Here is a 24,922-nt window from a genome sequence, read left to right as displayed (position 1 = left end):
GTGAGGCAAGTGGCACTCTTGGGACTGCATTCCCAAATGTGTGCAGCTGGACTGCAGATCCAAGTTGTACAGTGCGATGTTCACAAAGACATTCAGACCATTAATCGCAATGGTAACACCGAGCTGTCTTAAAAGGCTAGCAGATCATGTCAGTGCTTTGAACGATAAAGAGTTACTCACCAAGGAAAAGACATTCAGTTTTTAGAACTTTTGTCTTTTATTCATCTTTGTTGACCAGGAGGACTCTTGAAGAGATGTTTGCATAAACTACAACAAATGTACATAACAGAAATTGGACATTCAGGTTAAATGGTCTATGTCAGTGCTTATGCTTCACACAAAGCTCCTCCCATTCTCTTTCAACTAACCCTATGAACATAACTTCCTCCAGCTTTCTCTCTTCTGGGCTTATCTTGCTTCCTTGGGAACACACCAAAAAACTTTGCAGCCAATCTGTTTGCTAAATGTAATTCAGTTCAGTTTTCGTCCTACTTTACCACGAAGCTATGACACTATCAACAGTGTGATTGTTAATTAAGTGCCTTGGGAGATAATTTGGCATGCAAAGACTCATGCAAGCTTCTTTTGAAGAACTGGGATTTCTCAACTTTCAGTTTTATTAGCAATGGCACTTCAATAAAGTGGGGGAAACCATTAAAATTCTGATTAGATTCATGTAACTTATTCCATAAGTTAAACATCTGCCAAAATATATTGGTTGCATGCAAGCTGACAGTCAGTTACAAAATGGGATGTGGGAAAATTCAATTCCTGATGAAGGGCTTATGCCCAAAACATTGATTCTCCTGCTCCTCGGATGCTGCCTGACCTTCTGTGCTTTTCCAGCACCATACTCTTGACTCTGATCTCCAGCATCTGCGGTGCTCACTTTCTCCCTGTGCAAAAATTCACTCAGCTTCCCCTCCTCCTAGAAGGCATATAGCAATGGAGAAGTTTTAAAATGTAACAGTGATTTTTGTTTTGATTAACATGCAACCATCCACTTGTTACAATACTTTATCTTAAAGCATTGTTTATCAGTTTAAATACACCTTCATCATCTTTTGTAAAGTCTTCAATTTCAAAGTAAGTCATCTTCCCAAGTTTGCTCATGGATTACAATTGTGACAGAAGGGTTGTGTGCCCCTCACTGTTTACAGAGCGACTGGATGACCTCTTTCACTGTGGTGCGAAATCGCTTGCTCACAAAGCAGTACAGAAAAAAGTTGACTGCAGTGCTCATCAGTGCCAACATGTTGGCCAAATCCAGCATCAGATGAACCTTCCAGTTCTTGTTGACAGATGCAACATACAGATGGTAAATAATGACAATGGTCCGAGGTGCCCATAGGATGACAAAGACGGTAGTAACTGCGAGAAGAATGGCTGTGGTTTTACCTGAACGACTTGTCAGTGCTCTCTTCTTTTTCAGTTTGTAGATGATCAGTGAATTGACAATCAGAAATACTGTGCATGGAATAAAGTATATAATGAAACAGTGCATCCATATTAGTACTTGATCGAGAGCGGTGGGTGGGTTACTCACTCGCCAGAGATCAGACCACCAGTAAAATGGCACACCTGTGATTAAGGACAGGACAAAGACAGTTGCTATTATTTTCTGAGTGCGTTCAGGGTATGACACCATGCGATATTTCAGCGGGTGGCACAGAGCAAAATAACGGTCAATTGTCATTGGCACTGTGATCCAGATGGAGGCATGGTTGGCGGCAAACTCCAGGATGCTGACGGTATGCACCATTGTAGCTGGGATCTCTCGGTGAAGAATGGCTGTCTCCAAAATGAAGCCGACAAATATGATGAAAAACTGAGTGAGGATGTCTGAAGCTGAGAGGGCCAGGAGGTAGCAATAAGAGGATTTCTGTGTCTTGTTGGCCAGTCGTGAGAGGACGATTACATTCAGGATGTTTACTGAAAGCAAAAACAACATGTTAGCAAATGATTCTGCACTTTGTGTAATAGAGCAGATGATGCCATTGGTATGTAATAAGCTGGCATTATATCACCTTGGAATAGACATTAAAAGGTCATGGGCAATCACTCAGTATACTCCAGGCATTACCAAACTGCAAGGGCAACAGATTTTAAGTAAGGGATTTTAAACTTCAATATTGTCACTTATTCAGTTCCATTCAACTCCAATTGCATACTTACCAACTGCAAACTGCTCTCAGTACCAACCAATTGCCATTTTCATTCAAAATTTATGAGCTTTCATCCTTTTCAGAATGTGCTTTCCAGCCTCATCATTTCTAATGTACGTTTTTCTTCCCTTGCAGTCACTTTCTGCCCTTTCTGGTGTTCATCCTCTTTAATTTACAACCTGCACCAATACCATCCAAGTCATCTATTACATCTGCCATGCTGAGGTGTGCAATTAATTCAGTCAGTGACTGTCACTAGGCATCTGATAAATGTCTCCACTGTGGAAGTGCTCCTGCAGCCCATTATCAATGCCTGGCTGAAGATTAATTCTACCCCTCTAAGCAGAGCTGCCTGAGTGAGTTACTAGCTTCAGAATAATTACCTTGTAGTCAACGTCTTGGTACTACAGCTTGAAATGCAAGAATTTTCGTGATTGCAAAACAAACCCAAAGTAACTGTTGGACGAAAGGAGGTGACTTTATTCCATTCAAAATGTGACTTGGTTCTTCGATAAGTTAAGATGCACATCTATTCTGTGAATCTGAATTGAAAAAATATTTTCTACTACTAACTGGAAATATACAACAGTATTTATTTCAAATAAAAAATAAGAGTGCACTCAATAAGCATTTTATTCCATTAGTTCTGCTCTTTCCCCAATCTACGCTTTGTGTACACTGCCAGTGACTTTATTCCATTCCTTTTATCTTCAATGGGAGAGTTGCTTACAAATGATTATTGCTCCTCCTAAAGATATTGAGAAAGTTACCAACCTCACTCTTTCACCATTAATTCCTACACCATTTCTCTTTACAGGCAATGGATTCTCCCTCCATGCCTACCTTAGATAAACTTAGTTTAAAAAAAAATCATTCTTGGAATGAGGATGGTCACTAGCTGGGCCAGTATTCATTGCCTATCCCCAATTGCCCAGAAGGCAGTTAAGAGTCAATCACATTACTGTGGGTTTGGAGTTACATGGAGAAAGTGAGGACTGCAGATGCTGGAAATCAGAGTCAAGAGAGTGGTGCTGGTAAAGCACAGCAGATCAGGCAGCATTCAGGGAGCAGGGGAATTAACGTTTTAAGCATAAGCTGTTCATCAGGAATGAGGCTTGTGGGCAAAGGGGGCCCAGAGATAAATGGGAGGAGGGTGCAGCTGGGAGTGTGATAGGTAGATGAGGATGGAGGTGAAGGTGATAGGGTGATGAGGAGGGTGGAGTGGGTAGGTCTAGTAAGGATGGCAGTTTCCTTCCCCAAAGGACATTAGTGAATTCTGTTCCTCCCCCGAGAATCAACACATGGTCATCATTAGACTCTTAATTCCAGATATTTATTGAATTCATATTTGACCATCTGCTGTGGTAGGATTTGAACCTGGATCCCCAGATTATTACCTGGAATAACAGTCCAGCAGTAATTTCACTGGTCTATTGCCTCCCTGTAGTAGCACCATTCTAAACATTAAGACTGATGACTTTATGATAAGAAATAAACAAAATGATTATTCACGTGTTGGACTTAAAGTTAATCCTCATGTAACTGTCTATTTGGAAAGAAAAATATGCCGGATTATTATGTACCTGAGCAAGTAGTTAGGACTAAATAGCTATTTCAGGAGCTAGCACAATTATAATGGTCCAAGTGGCCTCCTTTTATATAATTCAAATTCCTCTACAGTCATGGAAAATCAGGATTTAGTGGATTGTACCAACCAAATAGCTTGCAGCTGCTTAAAAAGTATTAAATGTCATTGTGTTAGGTGCATAGTGATTAATTGATTGTTTCCATTTAGTTAACTGTAGCAAATTTCAGTTAAAAAATTTCAGTTTTCACATCTTTTTGTAAAAAGAAGCAAATGATAAGCTGGAAAGATTAGCATTTCAGAGTGTGTGATGGAGAGAACCAAACCCATAAAAAAAAATATTTCACTATTGCATTGTAGATTTGGCAGATCTACGCTCCAGTGGATTTGGGGGAATGAATGGACAAGAAAAAGATCAACACAGGAACAAGGAGCACAGGGCAGTTCAGGTGCTGCAGGTGGCACCATGCCATACTATCACCTGTAAGCCACACAGGGGCTGAAATTGCGCGACACCAACCATGTGAACCGGGCTTGAAGAGAATTGTCAGTCAATTCTTTTCACTGTCCTGACCTCCTTCTCATTGGAGTTTGCAAAAACAATATTTTCAAGTCTTTTTGGAGATTTGTTTCCTCACCTCACATTTATGTGGGTCACAGTTAAAAATCTTGACAATACCTTCCACGTGAATGGAAAACAGAAAAGAACATGTGAAAGATTGGCTATTTTGCCAGTTTAACCCCCTTGATCTGTCGTAATATAGAATTGTTGTAGAAATCAATGGCGCTCTTCATCCAGTTCTCGCCTCTTTCACACTCCCAATTACCATTTTGGCTCCAGTGCCATCTAGGCCCCAAACCAGGAATCCCTAAAGTGGGGGGATGGGGGAGATGGTGGATGGGGCCCCGAGTGCACTCACAAGCTGAAATTTAGGGGTCGTGGGTTCTGAGGATGCAGTAGCTTCAGTCAGAGCTGCGAATGAATTATAACAGCTGCTCTCCCCAAACAGGCCCCCACTCTCACAGCCCCCTCACCACATGCCCAGCTGGGCTCATAGATCTCACTGATAACTTCCAAGGCTTGAAATGGGGTGACAGTATGATAAGACTTGGGAAGTACTCCCCTAAACTCTGGAATTCTCTCCCTTAATGACAGTGCCTTTTAGTCCTCCTAGATATTCCTTAAAGCTTCTCACCAAACCTTTGGTCAGCTGTCTTTATTTCCCTCTGTGCGATTCAATGTCAAGATTTGTCTGACAATTTTGTCTGAAGCTCTTTGGAAGGTTTGCTATGTTGAAGATATCATGTAGATGGAAATAATTGTTCTTGATATTAATGTCAGACAGCATTTTGTTTGAAATTTAGGTCTGCTGGAATTTCCATAGCCATGTACATCTATACAGATTTAAAAATCTAGTCATTCCCCTGTCACACGGACATCTCACTTGAAGCTGTCAAACATGGTACAATTACATAAAGACAGTTTGACATGTCTGCTGACTGACCCAATGGTATTAATCTGGCATCTCTTCAAAATCTGGAACCTAAGATCACATATGTTTAGTGAATCTCAGAAAGTACCCAGTGTAGACCCCATTGTGCAAGTCGAGGTGAAGTTAAGACCTGTTGAGTTTCTCCAGCATTTTTATATTCAATTTCAGCATCTACGGTATTTTTCATGGAACCCCTACAGTGTAGAAACAGGCCATTAAGCCTAACAAGTCCACACCGACCCTCCCCAGAGCCATTGTCCTCCCCTATTCCTCTACATTTACCCCTAATGCACCTAACCTACATATCCCTGAGCACTACGGGCAATTTAGCATGGCCAGTTCACCTAACCTGCACATCTTTGGATTGTGGGAGGAAACAGAGCACCCAGAGGAAATCCATGCAGACACGGGGAGGATGTGCAAACTCCACACAGACAGTTGTCCGAGGCTAGAATCGAAACCAGGTCCCTGGTGTTGTGAGGCAGCCGTGCTAACCAGTGTGCCGCCTTTCTTTAATTTCAGTCCAACAAAGTATTTTCTTTTAACTCACTTACAACTTAAGTTTCCTTTTTTTTTCCAATTCTTAAAAACATCTTATAGACTTAGAGAGTAATACAGCAGAGAAGAGGTTCTTTGGCCCATCGAATCTGCACTGATCTATCCATACCAACCCCACTTTCCGGCACTTGACCCTTGGCCTTGAATGCTATGACATTTTAAGTGCTTATCCATATCTTAAGACTGTGTGGTTTCCTGCCTCCTAGGAAGTGCATTCCTCATCCCACCACCCTCTTGGTCACCCTGGTATAGAAAGGATGTTGCTAAACTTGAAAGAGGGTTTTCCTCTAAACCTGGCCCTCATTATTGACCCTTTCAATTATGGGGATAAGCTGCTTCCTATCCACCTTGTGTGTGCCCTTTAGAAGCTTTGTAGACCTCAGTCAGGCTCCCCCTTCAGCCTTCTCTGCGTTAAAGAAAACAATGCGAGCCTATCGAGACTCTCTTCGTAGCTAATATGCTCCAAACCCAGGCAACATCCTGGTAAATCTTCTCTGGGCCCACTCCTCCAAAGGTCTGGCCTTAAGTTTGTGCAAACTAAGCTACAGTTGCAACTTTCACTCTTGAACACAAGCCCATCCCCAACTGACTATCACAAGCATGTGGTTCCCAGAAAGCAGATAGATCAGGGACATTGAGGCCAGCTGTACTGCCACAGCCCTACACCATATCAACTACTACACAGAGTGTGGAATTAGCTTGTACTTTTCTGGAACGAAAACAAAAATCACAGGAGAGACTCAGCAGGTCTGCAGAGAGAAAAACTATGAACATTTCAACACTAGTGACGTCCTTGAGCCTTTCTGGCTTGAGTGTCTTGGTGGAGCATTGTAAACAGCAGGAATTCAACAAGTCATTGAGACGGCTTAAAAAAACTAAGGTGGTGAGAATATAAAACTAAACATTGTCATCTGTGAAAGAGGGCAAGTCGAGAAATATTTCTTCCTCAGAATAAAACTCCTTTCACCATGTATAACCTGAAGATATTGCAGCAGAAGCTAAATGTGTGGAAATTGCCATGTGATTTCTGACTATTTCCTTGGTTTTATGGCTCTCTCACTGATGTTGCAAAAGCACAAGACATTGGTGAGGCCAGTACTGCATAGAATACTGCAACCAATTCTGGTTGCCCTGGTATAGAAAAGATATTGCTAATCTTGAAAGGTTACCAAAAAGAAATTACTAGGATGCATCCAGGACTGGAAGTTTGAGTTATAAGGAAAGGCTGGATAGGCTGGGACTGTTTTACCTGGAGTGTTGGAGGCTGAGGGGTGACCTTATAGAGATTTATGATATCATGAGGGGCATGGAAAAGATGAATAGCCATGGTCTTTTTTCAAGGATAGGGAGTCCAAAACTACAGGGCAGAGGTTTGAGGTAAGAGTGGGAAGATTTAAAAGGGACCTGAGGGGCAACATTTCCATTTAGAGGGTGGTGCGTGTATGGAACAAGCTGCCAAAGGAAGTGGTACAGGCGGGTACAATTACAGCATTTAAAAGGCATTTGGGCAGGTACATAAATAGGAAAGGTTTAGAGGGATATGGATGTAATGCAGGCAAATGGGACTAGTTTCATTTAGGAAATCTGGTCAGCATGGACAGAAAGGTTTGTTTTTGTGCTGTAAGACCCTATGACTCTATGTGGACTCAACAGCAAAGAATGAAGATCAGTCTCATGCAGACACAATCCAACAAGACCAAACTTGACACTCTGATGCATTAATGTGACCACTATTGATGTTGAATTCTGTAAGAACATAACTCAGATGCCTTTAGTTCCTCATCGGAAATGCAATTTTCGGCTAACAGTGGAACTTAAAGTCAGCAGCGTGGCTTCACCATTTCGTAAATATGCCTAATATATTCATGTAATGGCCTATCTCATCAAGAACCGACTCCTGACCTTTGGTCCTAGATTCTGTAGCTTTTCATACGAAAATTATTCTGTATAAAAATTGATTTCACTCCCCTTTTACTCCAAATCCTTCACTTTCCATGTACGTTGTACGGTGAATATGACTCTTCATCACAATTGCTCATTTCTTTTTAACCTACAGAAATAATGGAAGAAAGACTGGAACAGCCATTCCCTGTTGAATTCAAAACCACAGACAGTAATCAATGTCAGGGTCATTGTTGGTGGTTCAGCAGTTCCAAAGACTCAACATGGGCTTCAGTGCCTATGCCAATATTATTTGGATGTAAAGGTTGACCTCCCCTACTTTATGGTTAAAAGTTTGGTCTCAAAAATTCAATTTGTGCAAAAGTTTACATAGTGGAACCAAAGAAATAGAAGTTACTTAGGAAATAATTTCCCTGAGTATTAGCTAATGCTTTATACACTGTTAATAATCGTTTCTACAAATGCTGGCCACTTTGTTGAGATGACTTTCCTCTGCATTTTGGTTTGTAATCTGTGAATTCATAAAAGACACTCTTTGGAAATATTATTGCCTTTTTAAATGGGTCATGTTAGTAGCACCTTATTCTGTACTGCCTGAAATTTAACATTAACCAATGAAATATATGTCATCCTGCAAAGGTCATTTAGAAATCTTCTGTTTGTTTGAGTCAGAAGTTCCATTGGTCCAGAGTGCAATTTGAACAAACAACAACTGATTTGTTTAAACACACAAGAGATAGATCTAAATTTAGTTGAGCAATATCGAGACTAGTACATCTTGAGGAATAGTAATTTCATCCAATGTCATTAAGCATCTGTAATTTTACTGGGAACTTGCTGTAAACTGTAATGTAACTTTTTTTGCACTTTAAAGAGACAGGGCAGAACCATACATTTTTTTACAGAAACCACTCTTTGGTGTCAACATTATCTCCATTTCAATGCTATTGAGTATAATAGAGAGAGGGAGAGAGAAAAAAGGAAAATGCTTGTTTGTCTTTGTATACTTGTTTTAGCTCTATTCCCAAGACTGAATATGAATGAAGGAAAACACGACAAATTGACCATCATCTGGAACATGAATGAGGCAAATTGCTTAAACTCTTTCAAAAGAAAATGAGCACAGCAGTATATACAATAGAACCAAAGAAATAGGAATTGCTCACTCCCACAATGCAAAGATGTGCAGTTAGGGTGAATTGGCCATCCTAAATTGCCTCCAGGGTTCAGGGATATGTGGGGTAGGTGCATTAGTCAGGGGTAAATTAGAGTGGCTGGGATCTGGGTGGGTTACTCTTCAGAGGGTCTGTGTAGACTTGTTGGGCCAAATGGCCTGTTTCACACTGTAGGGATTCTAGGAGTATCTATGAAAAAGGACGGGACCAGAATAATATCACCAAAAGACTAGGATAAAGTTGATGTAATGAGCAGGGATTACATTGAGTACAAACTCGTTTGGCTGACAGTTTCTGTGAGTATATGTAATTTTAAAGCTGATTGTTCACTAACCAACCGGCTGCCTTATTCTGTAGTTTACAGACATTATATTGGCAACAGAAATGGGGAGTCTCTTCACTGTTTTTGAGTTAACAGTGAGTCTGATCAGTGTCTTCTGTCGAAAGATTCTATCAACTCAGATGGACTCCAGGCCAGGCAGATAAAGTGCCACAATGTACTCATCAATGTCTTGCTATCTGTGTCTTAATTTTTTATTGTCACCTCTTGGGTCCTTGCCAATCAGCTTTGACTGGTTGATGATTGATTTGTTACTGTATAGATCCCAGACCAGGTAGGCAGTGTACCTTTAAGACAGTTACATGACATCCCGACATGTGATATTTGGTATAAAGGTAACCATCCTCACCCTTAGTCACTGTTCCAAAGCATTGGGGTCAGTGCAATGTGTTCGTTCAGTTAATTGTGTGTATGTTATGTACAACACTATCAGTAAGCACAGAACCTGGACAATGTGCAATTCTGTGATATTATTGCAATATGCGTTATTAATGTTGTTAAAATGAACTCCAAGACATTTATCTAATCAAGAATCCAGTCTTGGTGGTAAATCTTACATGGGCTAACAGGTAGGACTGCATTCACTCCATTTCAAACTGTCAGGGATGTTTAACCCAAGACAGCATGTCATGGTCACAGCCAGAGGACATTAAAAGCTCATGATCACAGCTAGATCGTTGTAGCCAGTGGGTACTTAAAGGCTGAAAAAGTGACAGTTGTTTCTCATCATTGACCTGATTTTGGAGTTGAAGTGAACAACAAAGACCAAAGTGTTATAATCTGGAGAAGAAACATTTGTGAGCACTCACTCTCTTGTTGAAAAAAAGAGAGATCACAGCTGTGTTAGAATCAATCTTTAAGAGGTTATGGCTTAGAAAATCTCACAGTAGTTGGAAAGAGTTATTAACATGGTTTCTTCAAGGGGAAATCATGTTTAACCAATTTGTTGGAATTCTTTGATGGATTGATATGCACTGTGAGTAGAATAGCAATAATAGAATAGAATAGCAATTTATTGTCATGTGTAGTTTTGCAAAAATACAGTGAAAAGTTTTATATGGCACCACACCATGGTCTCTGAATTGATGACAGAAGTCAGAAATAAGAAGGAAAAAAAAAGTAAAAGCTCAACACAGTTTAATGAACAGCTCCTGCGGTCAGGATACACTGGAAAACAGGGCCTGGCCGCACCGAGACCACCATGCTGGGCCTGGCCACACCGAGACCACCATGCTGGGCTGGGCCGGACCAAGACAACCACGTTGAGCCCATTTGGGCCAAGACCATCATACCGAGCTGAACTGGGCTAAGACCAACACGCTGGGCCTTGCCGAGACCACTACACTGGATCAGGCCAGTGTGGGCTGAGACCATCACGCTGGGTTGGACCAGGGTGAGACCACCACATTGGGACGGGCCAGTGTGGGCTGAGACCACCAGGCCTGGCTGGACCAGGCTGAGACCACCTCACCAGTTGGACCAGGCTGAGACCACCACATCTGGTTGAGCTGAGACTGCCCTGCCACCCTGAGGTGAGATGTCCATGCTGGGACTAGAACATTACACTGCAACAACACCACCAATCAGGCCGTCACCAATCCTCCTGGATAACGCCACCACACCGGGAGACTGCCACACTGAGACACAGCTACACCAAGAGACCGACATACTGGGAGACTGCCACACCGAGGGACTGAGACATTGCTACACCAAGAGACTGACACACTGAGAGATCACCACACTGTGAGACCATCACACCAGGTACCAAGCCTATACTGCCATTCTGGACTGTTGGAAGCCACTTTATTGCTGAGCCTGGGTCGGGAGAAGACACCTTCTACTGAAGTTGTTAAAAGAAGGTAAGGTACCATAATAAATGGAAACATTAAGAAAAAGCATAGAAAGAAAACAAAGTAAAATGGGCAGAGTAGATGAGCTCCGAGCTCCTGGGCTAAAGAACCTGGACATTGTGCTTTAACTCAGCTGCCATCTTGATAAAGGATAAAGGGAAACCTGTAGACCTTCTATGCTTGGATTTCCTGAAGACCATTTGATAAGATAGAACACTGTTGTGGAAAATACAAGTGTATGATGTAAAGGGAACACTTGGGCATGGGTAGAAGATTGGCTCGCTGGCTTTGGGATTTTGCTTGATTTGGCAGGGGGTAATAAGTAGCATCCCACAGCTGTCTGTTTGGGGCATAACTTCTTACAATTTATGTCAATGGCCGGGAGGAGGGGAGTGAAAGCATGGCAGCTAAATGCACAGAAAACACCAAGATGGGGAGGAAAGTAAAAGTTCTGAAGAAGTATCATTGGACACGAAACATTAACTCTGTTTCTCTCACCACAGATGCTACCAGAACTGCTGAGTTTCTCCAGCACTTGCAGTTTTTATTAGAGGTAGGAAGATATGTTGAGAAGAAAGGCACAAGGAGTTTGCAGATGGAGATAGATAGGTTTGAGTGAGTGGGCAGTTGAAATATAATGAGGGAAAGTGTGAAATTTACTTTGGCAGGAAGAATAGAAAAAAGCAAAGTATTACTTTAATGAAGAACGACTTCTGAGTTGCAATGGGATTTAGATATTCTGGTTAATGAGTCATCATTAGTTAGGATGCAGGTGCAGCATGGAATCAAGGGATCTGGGAGTACTCGTTGAGGATTCTCTAAAGGTAAACATGCAGGTTAAGTCCGTGATTAAGAAAACGAATTCAATGTTGTCATTTATCTCAAGAGGGTTGGAAGATAAAAGCACCGTTGTGCTACTGAGACTTTATAAAGCTCTGGTTAGGCCCCATTTGGAGTACTGTGTCCAGTTTTGGTCCCCACACCTCAGGAAGGACATACTGGCACTGGAGCGTGTCCAGCTGAGATTCACACAGATGATCCCTGGAATGGTAGGTCTAACATACGAGGAACGGCTGAGGATCCTGGGATTGTATACATTGGCGTTTAGAAGATTAAGGGGAGATCTAATAGAAACTTACAAGATAATACATGGTTTGGAAAGGGTGGACACTAGGAAATTGTTTCATTAGGTGAGGAGACTAGGACCCGTGGACACAGCCTTAGAATTAGAGGGGGTAAATTCAGAACAGAAATGCGGAGACATTTCTTCAGCCAGAGAGTGGTGGGCCTGTGGAATTCATTGCCGCAGAGTGCAGTGGAGGCCGGGATGCTAAATATTTTTAAGGCAGAGATTGATAAATTCTTGATGTCACAAGGAATTAAGGGCTACGGGGAGAATGCAGGTAAGTGGAGTTGAAATGCCCATTAGCCATGATTGAATGGTGGAGTGGACTCGCTGGGCCAAATGGCCTTACTTCCACTCCTATATCTTATGGTCTTATGGTGTAATGGTATTCTATTCTTTAGCATGAGAGGGATTGAACATGAAAGTAGTATAAAAGCAAAGTATTGCAGCTGCTACAAATCTGAAATAAAAGTAGAAATTAGTGTAGAAACTCAGCATCTGTGGAGAGAGAAACAGAGTTAGTATTTGGAGTCCAATTTGACTCTTCTTCAGAACCAAAAATGCTAGTTTTCATGCTGTTGACCGAGGGAGAGGGGGAGTGAGTGAAAGAGACTGTGCGGGTATCCGAACAAAAGAGAAAGGAGTTGCTAATTATGGTGAGAGAGAGATGGGAATGTGAAATGGGCCAGTTGCTCCACTTCTCCCTCTGTCAATAAAAGATTAAGGATGTAATGTTACAAGGGAATCACAAATGCATGGGGGAAGGTGCAAGCTAAGAGAAAGCTTGAGGGTTAGGGCTCCATAAACCTAGACTATGTCAGCAAGTCAGAATGGGCTTCACTCCATGCTTTAAAGAAAAATCTCAAAAAGTCCCATTAGATATTTTGGATTAAAGAATCAGAAAATAATTTAACAACCAAAGTCGACCCCAAGAATGAACTGAAAAACGATTGAAAAAAGGGCACATGTTGCTTCAGCCAGAGGGAGTTAGCTATCTCAGCAAGAAAGGATTAAATTGGAACTGAATTGATCAGTTAAATAGTTGTACATACATTATCTTATTGTATATCTATATTATAGTCTTGAATTGCAACACAATTGATGTTTTGCTCCAGCTGTAGATTGGAATCTATTATAATACAGTGAATCATTAAATGGAGCTCATTCTTCATTAATCTTGGTCGGGTCTGAGGTCTTACATAGGTGAGCTGCTAATATAAATTCAATTATAGATTTAGGAAAGGAAATTAACAATGTATCTCTCCGAATCTGGAACATAATGTGATTCTTGGATCCATTATACATGTTCCGTGCTTTGGGACACCTTAGCACTTATCCACCAAGTCAAAGACATCTCGGTAAGGTCTCAAATCTAATTTCATGAACGTTTGGACTGGTTGTTCCAACAAGATATTTGTTGATAAGTATGCCTCAATAATTATGGCTTTTAGCAGCCTGAAGAAAAAATAAAGTTTTAGAAAGAATTGTAGTGTTCATTGTTTTATCCATTTGTCTGAAGGCTGAGATTGCTGCCTTGATTTATTTTATTGCTTCACATCATCTGTGACCTATTTCAAATGGCTTATACTTGGCAAGCTATCGATTTGACTTCACCGCATGTGCTGCCATTGGCTCAGTGGAGCACTTGCAATAAATTGGATTTACAGACAAATTTAATATTCCAGCACACGTGAGTCCAGTACTTAAATGATGCATTAATGTCCATCAGTTTAAAAAGTCATCAGCAAACAAATGCTACCATGCCTTAGAGGAACACAGAACATCATTACCTCACTGTTGATGCACTGATCTGATGCTTTTAATAAGAATGCTGCAGATTCATTGGACAGAATAAGGCACAAATCTTATAATTATAAATCCCTTCCCAGCAAAAGATTCCACATGCTGAGAAGCAATTCTTTTCTAAATCTCCCTTTTAATACTGATGTGATGATTTGAATTTATGTTTTCCTCTTCCTGTTCAGTAGAAACAATTTTATACTTAAAATACAAGGAAGCATTTTTCTTTATAAGTTTAAAAATATCCAACATCATCTCATGTCCAACTCCCCAGCTTGTTCCTTGTAACCCTTGACTCTCTTGCCAGTCAAACAATCTGATTAATTTGCCCCTGAATGTCTTTTGACTATTTCTTCTAATTTTACTTCATTAAAGAATCTTGGAAGATGTCTCTATATTGCAGAGGCTACATAAATGCAAGTCTTTGTTGCTGAACAGCCTATCCTCATTTTAACGGAACCAGTGACACTGCTAAATTGCAGTTGCGAATGTTCATTTGAACGAGAATGAATTCTCAATACTGCAGGAATGATTGATGTGAAAGAGATGATGTTTTCACTCACCAGGTAACCCCAGACAGAGCAGGACGCTATAGTAAATGACTGGGATAACTCCCAGAACACATGGTGATCTCTCAGCACTCGCTTCACCCAATTCCTGCCAAGGATCTGAGAATGTTCTATTGTGCTCTTCAATCATGTTCTTTGTCAGGAAGCGCATCAGAAGATCTGCAAAGTAAAGAATATTCGGTATTGCCTTTCCATTCTAAACTTGTGCAGATGGGAGAGTCTGTTGGTGCATTTAATGACTGTTGCAATTTGTAAACATGAAGCCATCCAGGTCTCTGTAGCTCCTCTGCTAAGTTGCACCAAGTCCCATTCACCCATCCCTCCTGTGCTTACTGACCTGCAATGACATTTATTAAAGGAATGCCTCCATTTTTAAATTCAGATCCCTTCACGTTCTCATCTTTCCCTATCACTTCTTCCTGTCTCTCTCTCTCTCACGAATCACCTTGTGCTCCTTTGAGGTATCTACTTTTCTCATGTTCTTTTCTCTTGATGTAATATTCCCAGTGTACATTCCCAGATGTCAATTGCTTCATCACTGACAGCCAAGGTCCAATGCTCTGGAACTTGGAGTTCTGGGAGCAGATCTGAGCATCACACTTCAGAAAGGATATATTGACCTTGGAGGGTGCTCAACGTAGTTTTATGAAAATGATTATTGGACTTCAGGAGTAAAGTGTTAAGGAGAGATCATACAAATTATGTCTGTCTTCCCTCAAATTTAGAAGGTTAAGGGATGATCTGATCAAAGTCTTCTAGATATTAACAGGAAAAGGCAGGGTAGATAAACTAGATCCACTGGTTGGGAACAAGGGCAGAGCCTAACCATTAGGGCCAGACAGTTAAAGAGACATGTTTGGAAGTATTTCTACACACAGAGGATGGTAGATGTTTGGAACTCTCTTCCACAAATGACAGTTGATGCTCGATTTGCTGTGGATTTTCAATTTGAAATGGATAAGTTTTTGTTACTAAAGGCATTAAGGGTAATGGCCAGGGCAGGGAGATGGAGTTAGGTGACATATCAGCCTTGATTTGAATGGTGAGGCTGAATGACCTAGTCTTGTTAATATATTTCTATGTTCCTATAAAATCCTCTACCTCTCCTACCTTTCCCCTCTTATGAAAATAAGAACTTACACCTTCAATTCATTTTAGTCATTTACTGTTGGACCTCCTTATATATAGCTGGCTGTCACACTTTGCTCTATAACTGTCCTGTGAAGTGTCTTGTAATGCTGCATCATGTTAAAGGGGCTAAATAAATGTAAGGTGTAATTGTAATCAGATGACATTAATTAACAAAATTCTCCACAAGGTTTTACTACTGAAGTTAGTCCACTCAATATTGCAGGAGCAATTCTTAAAATGCATTAAGTCAGAATAATAATTTCAAAGCTCACTCAGGTGAAGACTGCACATTAGGAAATGAGGAAATGTCCTATTTTTCCTGCATCATTACATGATGTGTATTAAATGGCTGCATCTCCAGAATCTCTCCCAGGTAATCTATTTAGACAGGTATTCGCTCAATCAAATTCCACATGTATTTAGAGCAATGATGTGCTTTGAGCAGAATCTTTTTCATACTAATCGCTTAATATAATGAATTGCCAAGCTCAGTCACAAAAATAAGGCTCATTATTTTTTATATAAGTAAGGAATCCATATATTGGAATGATATTAATTCTCAGGCATTCAGCAAAACAGCAACAGAGACAGTTTTCTCAGCAATTGTAAATGTTGGTATGAATCCAAGTCACTGGGAATTAGGCAACTCCTCATTATTGTCACCAATGGTGCAATTAGCTCCTAGATTTCAATGTTTGTCTCAATTGCACTAAATTTGCGGTAGAAATGTTGATGCCTTACAACAGGAGGAAGTGAAAGCTGCAAATCCCTGTTGTAAGCTTTGGTGACAGTAATACAGTAAAATGTCTACAAAAGATAAAGTCATCTTATCGACAATGGATTGGATCCCCATTTAAGGAGCAAGAGATGACAGTCAGAATTTGAAAGTCAAAATTTCCGCGAAACGACTAAGTAACAAAATCTCTAGAATGATTAAGGTAATACAAAAGAGGAATTCTGAGGAATAGTTAACGCTGTACATCTGAAAATGATCAAAATTTCCCCAGACGGTGAGGGTCAGATATCATTTTCTAGGTTATTCTAATGCAGGCTGTTACCATTGAGTCACATTCAATTTTACAACTTAGTTGTCCAGGCACACTGATTTTTGTTTATAGTGCATGGTATAAAGGGAGATGGCACCGTGATAATGTCCCTGGACTAGTATGTGAAAGGTCCAGCTCTAATGGTTAGAGGAAATGGGTGCAAGTCCTTACACAGCAGCTGTTATATTACAATTCCATCAATAAATCTGGAATATTAAACTAACCTCAGTGACGGTGACCATGACAACTATCATTGATTGTTGTAAAAGCCCATTTTGACATCTGGTTCATGAATATCCTTCCGGATGCAAATCTCCCATCCCTACTTGATCTACATGTGACTCCAGACCAATAGCAATGTGATTGACTCTTAGCTGCCATCTGAAATGCCATCGTAAGCCACTCTGCTACAGAGTCTAAACCAGGCCAAACCAACCTGACATTGACCTAGTTTCCTGGCATGATAATGGCACACACCACCTTGTTGATCCTGCAAAGTTCTCCTTACTAATATAGAGTCATAGAGATATACAGCATGGAAACAGATCCATCAGTCCAACCCGTCCATGCTGACCAGATATCCCAACCCAATCTAGTCCCATCTACCAGTGCCCGGCCCATATCCCTCCATCCCATATTCATATACTCATCCAAATGTCTCTTAAATGTTGCAATTGTACCAGTCTCCACCACATCCTCTGGCAGCTCATTCCATACACGTACCACCCTCTGCGTGAAAAAGTTGCCCCTTAGGTCTCTTTTATATCTTTCCCCTCTCACTCTAAACCTATGCTGTCTAGCTCTGGATTCCCTGACCCCAGGGAAAAGACTTGTGCTATTTATCCTATCCATGCCCCTCATAATTATGTAAACCTCTATATGGTCACCCCTCAGCCTCCGACGTTCCAGGGAAAATAGACCCAGCCTGTAGCTCATTTCCTCCAACTCTGGCAACATCCTTGTAAATCTTTTTTGAACCCTTTCAAGTTTCACAACATCTTTCTGATAGGAGGGAGACCAGAATTGCACGCAAAATTCCAACAGTGGCCTAACCAATGTCCTGTATAGCCGCAACATGACCACCCAACTCCTGTACTCAATACTCTGACCAATAAAGGAAAACATACCAAATGCCTTCTTCACTATCCTATCTACCATTTTCAAGGAGCAATGAACCTGCACTCCAAGGTCTCTTTGTTCAGCAACACTCCCTAGGACAATACCATTAAGTGTATAAGTCCTGCTAAGATTTGCTTTCCCAAAATGCAGCACCTCGCATTTATCTGAATTAAACTCCATCTGCCACTTCTCAGCCCATTGGCCCATCTGGTCCAGATCCTGTTGTAATCTGAGGTAACCCTCTTCGCTGTCCACTACACCTCCAATTTTGGTGTCATCTGCAAACTTACTAACTGTACCTCTTATGCTCGCATCCAAATCATTTATGTAAATGACAAAAAGTAGAGGGCCCAGCTCCGATCCTTGTGGCACTCCACTGGTCACAGACCTCCAGTCTGAAAAACAACCCTCCATCACCACCCTCTGTCTTCTACCTTTCAGCCAGTTCTGTATCCAAATGGCTAGTTCTCCCTGTATTTCGTGAGATCTAACCTTGCTAATCAGTCTCCCTTGGGGAATCTTGTCGAACGCTTACTGAAGTCCATATAGATCACATCTACTGCTTTGCCCTCATCAATCTTCTTTGTTACTTCTTCAAAAAACTCAATCAAGTTTGTGAAACGTGAGTTCCCACACACAAAACCATGTTGACTATCCTGAATCAGTCCTTGCCTTTCCAAATACATGTTCATCCTGTCCCTCAGGATTCCCTCCAACAACTTGCCCACCACCGAGGTCAGGCTCACCGGTCTATAGTTCCCTGGGCTTGTCTTTACTGCCCTTCTTAAACACTGGCCCCAAATTTGCCAACCTTCAGTCTTCCAGCACCTCACCTGTGACTATCGATGATACAAATATCTCAGCAAGAGGCCCAGCAATCACTTCTCTAGCTTCCCACCTGATCAGGTCTGGGGATTTATCTACCTTTAACTGTTTCAAAACATCCAGCACTTCCTCCTCTGTAATCTGGACATTTTGCAAGATGTCACCATCTATTTCCCTACAGTCTATATCTTCCATATCCTTTTCCACATTAAATACTGATGCAAAATATTCATTTAGAATCTCCCCCATATTCTGTGTCTCCACACAAGGGCCACCTTGCTGATCTTTGAGGGGCCCTATTCTCTACCTAGATACGCTTTTGTTCTTAATATATCATAGAGTCCTACAGCACGGAGACAGGCCCTTTGGCCCAAACTTGTCCATACTGACCAAAATGTCCATCAATGCTAACCCCATTTCCCTGCACTTGGCCCATATTCTTCTATTCCTTTTGTATTCATGTATTTGTCCAAATGCCTTTTAAATGCTGTTCATGTACCTGCCTCAAACATAAGACCATAAGACATAGGAATGGAAGTAAGGTCATTCGGCCCATCGAGTCCATTCCGCCATTCAATCATGGCTAATGGGCATTTCAACTCCACTTACCCGCATTCTCCCCGTAGCCCTTAATTCCTTGTGACATCAAGAAGTTATCAATCTCTGCCTTGAAGACGTTTAGCATCCCAGCCTCCACTGCACTCCGTGGCAATGAATTCCACAGGTCCACCACTCTCTGGCTGAAGAAATGTCTCTGCATTTCTGTTCTGAATTGACCCCCTCTAAGTCTAAGGCTGTGCCACAGGTCCTAGTCTCCTTGCCTAATGGAAACAATTTCCTAGCGTCCACCCTTTCCAAACCATGTATTATCTTGTAAGTTTCTATTAGATTTCCCCTTAATCTTCTAAACTCCAATGAATACAATCCCAGGATCCTCAGCCGTTCCTCGTATGTTAGACCTACCATTCCAGGGATCATCTGTGCACTGCTGCCTCACAGTGCCAGAGATCTGGGTTCAATTCCCGTCTCGGGGGACTGACTGTGTGGAGTTTGCACATTCTCCCCGTGTCTGCGTGGGTTTCCTCCGGGTGCTCCGGTTTCCTCCCACAGTCCAAAGATGTGCAGGTCATGTGAATTGGCCATGCTAAATTGCCCGTAGTGTTAGGTGAAGGGGTAAATGTAGGGGAATGGGTGGGTTGCGTTTCAGCGGATCGGTGTGGACTTGTTGGGCCGAAGGGCCTGTTTCCACACTGTAAGTAATCTAAGCTAATCTAACTCAGACTCTTGAGTCCCAGCAACATCCTTGTAAATTTCTTCTGCACTCTTCCCAGTTTAATAACATCCTTCCTATAGCAAGGTGACAAAAACGGAACACATTAGTCCAAATCTGGGGGTTTGTGTCAACACTGGGAAAGTTGTCCTACAGACAAGCAACAGCCTGACATAATAATAACCAAACTCTGCAGTCAGTGCCCCAGATACCAGCATTGCCATTTCTACATATGTCGTGGCCTGGTGACAGGATAGACTAGCAGAGGTGTATAGTCAGAAGGAAATTATTCTGAGAGTCCTTAACATTGACACTGGGCCAATGAATTCTCATGGCATCAGGTCAAACAAGGGCATGGAGACCTCCTACTGAATCCCACATACAATTCTCCCTTGACTGATGAACCCCGTACTTCCCTATGTTGAACAGCACTTGGATGAGGCACTGAAGGTGGCAAGAGTGCAAAATGCAGTCTGAGTGGGGGACTTAAATGTTCACAAACCAGAGTGGCTCAGCAGTACCACAACGGACTAAGTTGTTCAAATTTTAAAGGACGTAGCTGCTGGACTAGTCTGCGGCAAGTGGACGAGCGAACCAACAAAAGGGAAAAACCAACTTATCTTTATGCTCACCAATCTGCCCGTTGCAGATGTATCCATCCATTACGGTATTGGTAAGAGTGATCACCACACAACTCACACTGGGGATAACCTCCATTATGTTGTATGGCACTATCTTTATGCCAATGGCTCAGACCTTGAACAGATCTTGCAAGTCAAGGCTTGGCGTCCGTGAGGCACTGTGGGCTATCAACAGCAGCAGAATTGTACTCCCAACACAATTCATGACCCAATATATATCCCCCGTACCATCAAGTCAGGGGATCAACTTTGGTTCAGGATTGAGTGCGGGGGGTATGCCAGGAGCAGCACCAGGTGAAGTGAAAAATGAGGTGTCAACCTGATGAAGGTACAATGCTGCACAACTTGCACGTCAAATAGACAGGGCTATTGCACAGCAAAAGAGAAGATACAGATACCAGACTTCAGACAATTTGATTCACTCCAAGTGATACGAGGAAATGACTGAAGGCACTCAATTCCACAAAGGCTATGGACGCTGACAACATTCCAGGGATCGTACTGGAGACTGGTGCTCCAGAATTTGCTGCTCCCCTGGCTAAGCTGTCCCAAGTACAGTTACAACACTGGCATCTCCCCGACAATGTGAGGAATTGCCTAGGTATGTCCTGAACACAAAAAAAAGAACAAACTTAATCCAGCCAGTTACCACGCCATCAATCTACTTTAGATCATCAGTAGAGATGGAAGGTGACATTAACTGTGCTATCAAGCAAGTCCAGCTCAGAAATAACCTGCTCAGTGACACCCAGTTGGAGACCACCAAGGCCAGTTTTTGGTCTCATTACAGCCTTGATCCAAACATGGAGAAAGGATCTGAATTGCACAAGAAGACAAGAGGTGAGAGGGACCTCTCTCAACATCAAGACAGTATTTATCAAAGTAATATATAGCATCAATGGCCCTTAGCAAAACTGGAATGAATGGGAAGGAGGGGAAAAGCTCTCTGATAGTTGGAGTCATACCTGACACATCTGAAGATGGTTGTGGTTGTTGGAGATCAGTCATCTCAGCTCCAGGACATCCCTGCAGGAGTGCTTCAGGGTAGTGTCCTCGGCCTAACCACCTTCAGTTGTTTCATCAATGACCTTCCCTCTGTCATAAAGTAGGGATGTTTGCGGATGATTTACACAATGTTCAGCTGCATTCATGATTCTTCAGATACTGAAGCAGTCCATGTCCAAGTGCAGCAAGACATTGACAATATCCAGGTTTGAGCTGGTAAATAATGAGTAATAATCATGTCATATAAATGCACAAATTAGGATTTGGGTAGCACTCTGTCCACTTCTCTGGATGAATGTTGCTCCAACAATACTCATGAAGCTCAACACCATCTGGGACAAAGCAGCTCAATTGATTGGTACATTCTCCATCACCTTCCACCTTACTCCCTTCAAGTCATTCACAGTGGCAGCATGGGTACTGTCTACAAGATGCATTGAAGCAACTCACTAAGGTTCCTTTGACACCTCTACCACCTCAGAGGACAGGTTCAGCAGATCCAGGGGTACAACACTACCTATAAATTCCCTTCCAAGCCATCATTCTGGCTTGGAACCACACAACGGCTCTTTCACAGTCGCTGAGTCAAAGTCTAGGAACTCCCTTTCTAACAGCTGTGTGGGTGTCCCTATACCCAAGGACTGCCAGGGACTGCAGCAGTTCCAGAAATCACCACAATGCCACCTTCTCCAGACCAATTAGGAATGGACAATAAATGCTGGCCCAGCCAGCAGTGCACACATCCCATTTGCAAAGTAAAGAATGACGTATTCTGAATAAAATTAGATTTGTAAATAGATGTTGTTCATGCAAACTAAACCAAAATGTTTATTAAACCTTTCATTGTTCTCAGCCACCATCAGGCCTAATTCTAACTCTCTCAAGACCTTGTCATGTTTACATGGTTAGCTCAGTTGGCTGGATAGCTGGTTTACTATGTTCAGTGATACCAAAAACATGGGTTCAATTATTGCACTGGCTGAGGTACCTATGAAGCTTTGCTTTTCTCAACCTCTCCCCTCACCTGAGATGTGGTGACCCTCAGGTTAAAGCACAGCTATCTGTGTCTCTATAATGAGAGAGCAGGACTATGGTAACATTACTTTTATACACAGTTAGAATCAGGTCCCATGGTCTTCCTATGAGTGTTTCTCAACCCACAATTTATCACAAATACTGGTTACTCAGCTCAAGTATATACATTCACTAACGTCTTCCTACTTACCAAGTATCAGTAGTTTTGGATCCACTGGAAAAAGCATGTTAATAAAACTCAACACCCTCTGCTCCCCTCAGTGCTCTATGTTGTCAATTTAGTAGATTATGATGCTCAATTGTAGGGGTGAGTGTTGTTACAGAAACAGAGATCCCCATCAACAGCATGTAAAAGCAGCTTTCTGGTCAGGATGGAATATTGAGGGAGTATGGTAAAAGTACTCATGAACAAATGGAGCATAATGAGATACAGGAGAGAGAAAAGGCTAACAATGAAGAGGAAAGGTAAGGAGAGGGAGTTGGGGAATGATGTCTTGGAGGGTGGGGTGAGTGCTGTTTCATTTCGTGAGATACTGATGCTTTACTTATGCTGCTGCACCTCATCTTCATAAGCAAGTGACAAAGACCAAGATTCTGTGAAGTGCATGATTTAGAAACTGGTCTTGCCTCATACATCTGTGACCAACTAACAATAGGAAAGCTCTCTTGATAAGCATTGGGCTGAAACTTAATACTTCCACAAAGTGTCATTTTTGTCAGTATCATGGAGAACTTCTCTCTGCAAGGTCTGGCAAGTTTTGTCTCACCAAGGTTCCAAACGCACCTCATTAACAACCCAGCACATCCTATGGTGCCCCGCCTGACCAGTGCTAGCCCAGATCTACCATCCGCCATGGCTGTTACATCCGTGATAACCCAGACTGGACCTTCATTTTTCCTGACAGCCCCACCTCTAATGAGCATGTCTGACATTGGGAAGCTCAAGTTCCCTTTGAGTTGTGACATGGAGGAGCCAGTGTTGGACCAGGGTGGACAAAGTTAAAAATCACACAACACGAGGTTATAGTCCAACAGTTTTATCTGTAAGCACTAGCTTTCAGAGCGCTGTTCCTTTGTCAGGTAGCAGTGATCTGAAAGCTTGCACTTCCAAATAAACCAATTGGATTATAACTTGGTGTTGTGTGATTTTTAACTTGGTCTACCTTTGAGCTGTCAGACCTGAATTGCAAACTTCCATCCTGATTTTAGGATTCTGATATTAGCCTCCCACACAATTAACCTGTTCCCTACTCATTTTTTTCTGACATCTGGGAACAGCACAAGATTTCACCTGCGATCTCCAATGCTAACATCAGCATTTTATTGCATTTCTTTTGGATTCCCTGTAGAATTTGAACTCACGTCTCATGTATAGCTTAGGATTGTCCGACCCATAACAACCGTAATGATACCTGTAACAGGTTTACCTCATTATAAATAGGTTACTATTTTTGACCATTTTAACCCATTATCAAATTTGCAGCCGTAAAACTGCAAAAGGTTTGGATCCAAACTGATGGTACATCACAAAGTAGTTAAACTAAATTCTTCCACAAACATTTGAAAGCTGACATAACAAAGAATGCCGATGAAGAATTCCCCTCTGGGCAGCAATGTTGAAAACCTTGCTCTTGATAATCATTTGCACATGAGACATTTTCCTCATGTAGTGTAAATAACTTTCTTATTGCATAACACAAAGTGCAGGACAAACTATTAGCACCAATGGAGGCAGTCTGCAATCTGTGGACTCTCCAAATTATAAAATTGGCTCCGCAAAAAGAACAGTGCGAATTATTGCAATGTAGAAATGCCCAGGAGCAACTGTTCATGAACACTGAAACTATGTAAGTAGCCCATTTCAGTGTGGACTATGAAATGCTCTTGCTGTCTTTCAGCAGGAAGCTAACCTATTACTATGGAAATGAGTTCCCTCGCCGGCTACAGGAATGGGATTTTGAGACACGTCAACAGATGTAGGTTAAAATGAGCAGAATATAATTGCACTGATGTGCCATTTTTCCGAATCATTTGGCATGAACGTTAGTCCACTCCCCCCCACCACCTGCACCATTTCCACTGGGAGAGAGGCATTCAGCAACATTCCCATCCCATCATCAATACTAATAATTCAGGATGTAGTAATGTAGAGACATGAAGAATAGGCCTTTCAGTCCCTCTGCCCTGTTCTGCTATTTTATTAGAAACATACCCAGTTCCATTACACTGACCAATATCACAAATGCTGAAAATGTGTTGCTGGAAAAGCGCAGCAGGTCAGGCAGCA

At 41.8% G+C, this 24,922-nt stretch overlaps 2 protein-coding genes across 2 annotated transcripts in view; one reads left to right on the top strand and one right to left on the bottom strand.

The window, feature by feature from the left end:
• Positions 1-1,147: 1,147 nt before the first annotated feature.
• gpr142 (G protein-coupled receptor 142) lies at positions 1,148-20,617 on the bottom strand. The gene is made up of 3 exons (XM_060844797.1): positions 20,587-20,617; positions 14,558-14,722; positions 1,148-1,932 (listed from the first exon to the last, which is right to left on the bottom strand). Exons 1-3 carry the CDS (start codon positions 20,615-20,617, stop codon positions 1,148-1,150), a joined length of 981 nt encoding a protein of 326 aa, XP_060700780.1.
• Positions 20,618-21,278: 661 nt separating this feature from the next.
• Positions 21,279-24,922, top strand: part of btbd17b (BTB (POZ) domain containing 17b) — a 105,104-nt gene continuing 101,460 nt past the window's right edge. The window contains exon 1 of the mRNA XM_060844796.1: positions 21,279-21,435. Coding sequence (XP_060700779.1) covers positions 21,279-21,435 — 157 coding nt within the window. The remainder of the gene's footprint in view (positions 21,436-24,922) is intronic.

This window comes from Hemiscyllium ocellatum, chromosome 25, assembly GCF_020745735.1.
Source record: "Hemiscyllium ocellatum isolate sHemOce1 chromosome 25, sHemOce1.pat.X.cur, whole genome shotgun sequence".
In the NCBI taxonomy this organism is placed as follows: domain Eukaryota; kingdom Metazoa; phylum Chordata; class Chondrichthyes; order Orectolobiformes; family Hemiscylliidae; genus Hemiscyllium; species Hemiscyllium ocellatum.
The sequence above is the reverse complement of the archived record's forward strand: the minus strand, read 5'-3'. Positions and strand labels throughout refer to the sequence as shown.

Excerpts from the sequence above, each read along its gene's own strand:
- gpr142 (XM_060844797.1), bottom strand. The coding sequence starts at position 20,617 with ATGGATGGATACATCTGCAACGGGCAGATTG. Across the intron at positions 14,723-20,586 it reads CATCTGCAACGGGCAGATTG|ATCTTCTGATGCGCTTCCTG; the intron begins GTGAGCATAAAG and ends TTTACTTTGCAG. Across the intron at positions 1,933-14,557 it reads GCTCTGTCTGGGGTTACCTG|TAAACATCCTGAATGTAATC; the intron begins GTGAGTGAAAAC and ends TTTTGCTTTCAG.